The 4,155-nt window shown below is 37.3% G+C and overlaps 2 protein-coding genes across 2 annotated transcripts in view; both read left to right on the top strand.

Annotated features, from left to right (window-relative positions):
* The window catches only part of LOC101307189, a 3,737-nt gene extending 2,271 nt beyond the window's left edge, over nt 1–1,466 (top strand). The window contains exons 4-5 of the mRNA XM_004295251.1: nt 288–751; nt 837–1,466. Of these exons, the coding sequence (XP_004295299.1) occupies nt 288–751; nt 837–1,466 (1,094 nt within the window). The remainder of the gene's footprint in view (nt 1–287; nt 752–836) is intronic.
* Nucleotides 1,467–2,746: 1,280 nt separating this feature from the next.
* Nucleotides 2,747–4,155, top strand: part of LOC101306900 — a 3,229-nt gene continuing 1,820 nt past the window's right edge. Inside the window, exons 1-4 of the mRNA XM_004295250.1 lie at nt 2,747–3,194; nt 3,285–3,440; nt 3,594–3,734; nt 3,834–3,863. Of these exons, the coding sequence (XP_004295298.1) occupies nt 2,747–3,194; nt 3,285–3,440; nt 3,594–3,734; nt 3,834–3,863 (775 nt within the window). The remainder of the gene's footprint in view (nt 3,195–3,284; nt 3,441–3,593; nt 3,735–3,833; nt 3,864–4,155) is intronic.

Below are 4,155 nucleotides of genomic sequence, written 5' to 3'. Positions count from 1 at the left end.
CTAGTAGTATATATATATATATATATATATATATATATATATATATATATATATATATATATATATATATATCCAGGAAGTTCAAGCACATACTTCAGGTGGATATGGAGACTCATTGCTTTACTTAGGCTTGTACTTAAAGTGTTAAACTACTCAGTACTAACAATTGTATGTGCAAATACAATCACGTACAGATTGTCAAACAAATTAAGCACTAATCATTCAGTTATTAAAGCTAAAAATTCACCGATCTCTCTTTGTTGTGATGAATATTGTAATATGCATAGGATTCCTAAGAGTCCAATGTCTAAGAAACATGAAGAAGAATCATGGCAGAGTGATGAAGCTTACCAAAACTCTGGCTGAAGAAGACAAGTCATGGCAGGGTCATAATACTACTGATGGTCAGAGTGATACTGCAGCTGCAAAGAATGACACTCCACTTATTGCAGCTGCAAAGAATGGGATCGTAGAGATTGTTGAGGCCATCTTAGATGTGTTCCCACAGGCCATCGAGCATGAAAACCACAAAGGAGAAAATGTGTTTCATGTTGCTGTGAAGAATCGCAGGAAAAATGTTTTGGTTCTTCTCGAAGATAAGAAATTTAATTATCCGATCGCGAGGCACGTTCGGAAGTTCGATAAAGCTGATAATGGTATTATACATAAAGCTGCATACAAGACTGATATTTCCTCAAGGGAGAGGCCCGGGGAAGCCCTTTGCTTGCAGTCAGATATTCAGTGGTTTGAGGTGCTAACTCTTTCACTCTAATATCTTATTCTTGGCTCACTTTTTCATCGAGTAAAATGTAACAAGTTTGATATGTACAATGCAGAGAGTGAGGAAAATGGTGCCTGCACATCATATCAACCAGAAAAATAAAAAAGGAGATACGCCTCAAGCTTTGTTCACAAAACAGCATGAAGAACTGGTGAAGGAAGGCCGAGAGTGGTTGATCAGAACAACAAACTCATGCATTGTAGTTGCAGTTCTTATTGCAACTGTTGCTTTTACAAGTATCTACACCGTGCCTGGCGGTTCTGATAAGAATGGCAAGCCGTTGCTCCTCAACACAACTGCATTCACGATCTTCACAGCATCAGATGTGGCAGCTCTTTGTTTTGCTTTCACCTCAGTCGTGGTGTTTCTATCCATTACTACGTCCAAAATGAATGAGCAAGATTTCAGGATATCTCTGCCTCTGAAGCTTGTTTTGGGGCTAAGCATGCTGTTTTTTTCTGTGACAGCATTGATGATTGGTTTTGCCGCTACTCTTGTCATTACAATAAGGCACAGGGTACATCAGGCTGCTGCTCCCATCATTGCCATTGCTTGTTTTCCTGTCGCCTTTTTCCTCCTTCTCCAGCTTCCTCTCTATACCAATATTACTTGGTTTACCTTAAAGGACTTGGTGCGCAGCCTCATTCATCTTCTTCCTCTGAAAAAATGTCAGCCTCGACCATGACCTAAGTCTTGCCACATTATCGTTTCTGTGTGTGGAATATGAAGTCTTCTCGGATGAAGACGAATGATTCCACTTGGCAAAGCTTTTCGTTTACTTCATTTTTTTTATGGTTGGAAGTGTGATTTTCATTTAAGCTAGATTGCTAGGTGAGGAATGGTATCCCTCATCTGTGTTGTTGTACGTGTTCTGTTAACAATGGCCGTGAGTCCATCAATAATGCATGTACCAAATGCAACTACGTTCCTTATATTTTATTGTTTTTACTATCAAGGATATTATTAGATGTTTGGGTTTTTTTTTTTTTTTTTAATTAAGCTGTGCGGTTATGGATTGATTTATGTATGTACAGTAATATAGACATAGATCAAAAGAGAAAAGAAAAGATAAGAACGTGATGAGCACATTATTGATAGTTTGATACATGATGGTAACTCCAAGACACATGAAAACGAAAGAATAAAACATTCTTTGTAGATACAATCTGGTGTGATTCATTTATTTATAAGTTATACTATTACTTGTTGATCATTCTAATCATGTGATTGACATTATCATAGAGAGGACATAACCTACTAGTTTGTGTTGAGGGGATCCAAATTGGGATTTATATGTTCGAATACCAAAAAAAAAAAAGGAAGATATTCGTGATCAACCAAACAAACATGAAGTGACATAAGTGATATCCGTACAACAAAGCGAACAAAGATGTTTAGTGGAATACTGTCAACTTCGATCATGCGCTTCCTCACACCGTGTAACAATGTTTAGTGTCATTTTCAACAATTTGTATTCTTCTTCATTGTTTTTGAAGCTTATTTGGGTATGGTATGGTATTCCTTACTTAAATATTGACTGGTGTATGGATCCCTTGCTCTTTAGCAAATAAAAGAAGAAGAAAGCAATCGAAATCGAAGAACATGGTTCGTCAATCATGGCATACATGCTTATTTTTCGAGACTTTGAATTTTATTATTCCTTGCTTAGTTTTGAAAAGAAAGTTAATTGGAAAAAGAGAGGAAGTAAATGGTTCGTGAATCATGCATGCATGCTTATTCCTCAAGGCTCTACTTTCTTTTATTCCTTGCTTAATTTCAACATGCAAATGAAGTGGAAAAAGAGGGGGTGAGAGGAGAGGAAATATATGGTTTGTGAATCATGCATTCATGCTCCACACTCTACAGGTTGCATATAAATACACCTCATGCATCCCCAGCATCATATATTGCACACAAGCACACTGGCTAGCTGTCTCTATTTGGAGATCCCTAACGATCTAAACAATGGCAGAAATGCATACTTCCAGCCAAATCATATCCCTGAACGACGACACAGCCCTCCATATGAAGATTTACATGGGGGAAGAAAGTATCGCGATAGGAATCATCGAAGCAAGCAGTCAGGAGCAAATTACAAAAGCCAATAAGTTTGGAAACACAGCTCTTCATGAAGCTGTAGCAACTGGTTGTGTACCAGTTGTGAAGAAGTTGTTGCAAAAGGCACCGAAGTTGCTGGACACTCCAAACAAGAAAGGAGAAAGGCCTCTCTACACAGCAGCTCACTTTGGTCAGACCGAAATTTTCAACTTGCTAGCTGAACAACTGAAAAATGTTCCTGATCTTAGAGTCCATTTCTGCTCCATGTATCCTGCTGAAAAACATGAGTTCTCCTACCACCCTCAACGCATACGCAGTACCATTCTTCATGCTGCAATACATGCCGAATTCTTTGGTAAATTGCTAGCTACTTGATTACATTTCAAGCACTAATCGACAAAGTTTTTTGTTTAATTTTGATCTTCTCCATAACTTGAATATACAGAGCTTGCACTTAGCATAGCTAAAACGCCGAAGTATGCAAAAACTGTTCAACAAATGGACAAAAATTCGAAGACTCCTCTTCACCTCCTCTCATCCAATTCTTCAGCATTCAAGAGTGGAATGAAATATGGACAAATCAAGAGGTTCATTTACAACTGTATGTATCATCATCTCTAATCTTTCTTGGAATTTCCTATTTTCCTTAGATACCTACATGTATTAATTGTTGTCATTGTGGTAAAGATTGTATCTAGCTATATGTGTGTGTGTGCGCGCCCCGTTATTTAAGTATAATTTATGCATGATGTAGGTGCTCCATATGAAGATGCTAATGGAGAATATGCTCATGAACAAAATTCCAGTGATGATACTAATGGAGAAGATGCTCATAAACAAAATTCCAAACGATCAGCTACTCTGTTTCGAATTCTAAGACGAGTCATCTCTTCAGGTAAGCATGCATGTGTATCATCAATTTTACCAAATTATTTGATCACAATCGTTACGATCGTGGAGCAGATACTAATGTATACATATTTTGTTTTGGCAGTTAATAGATCGGTTTGGAATGTTCTTCGAGGTACGTACGTACAACACCGTTTAGTTCCCTGAGTCTTTATCAGGAATATTAATTACTCTTATATATATAGTCCTTCTAGCTGTTGACGTCGCTATTATTCTTACGGTGCGGATTTCCACTTTACGCTCACTTTTTAATCGAATTTTCACATCTCCACCGTTTAGTATTTAGATACTAATATATAGATCATCTCTGTAAAATTTCAGCCAATTTGGTTATCATTAAGGCACTCAAAACTGTGTTTTTCTGTTATAAACATGAACGGTTCAAGTTCGACAGAATTATGTTCATC

This window comes from Fragaria vesca, linkage group LG3, assembly GCF_000184155.1.
Source record: "Fragaria vesca subsp. vesca linkage group LG3, FraVesHawaii_1.0, whole genome shotgun sequence".
NCBI classification, from domain to species: domain Eukaryota; kingdom Viridiplantae; phylum Streptophyta; class Magnoliopsida; order Rosales; family Rosaceae; genus Fragaria; species Fragaria vesca.
This window is presented reverse-complemented; position numbering and strand designations above follow the sequence as displayed.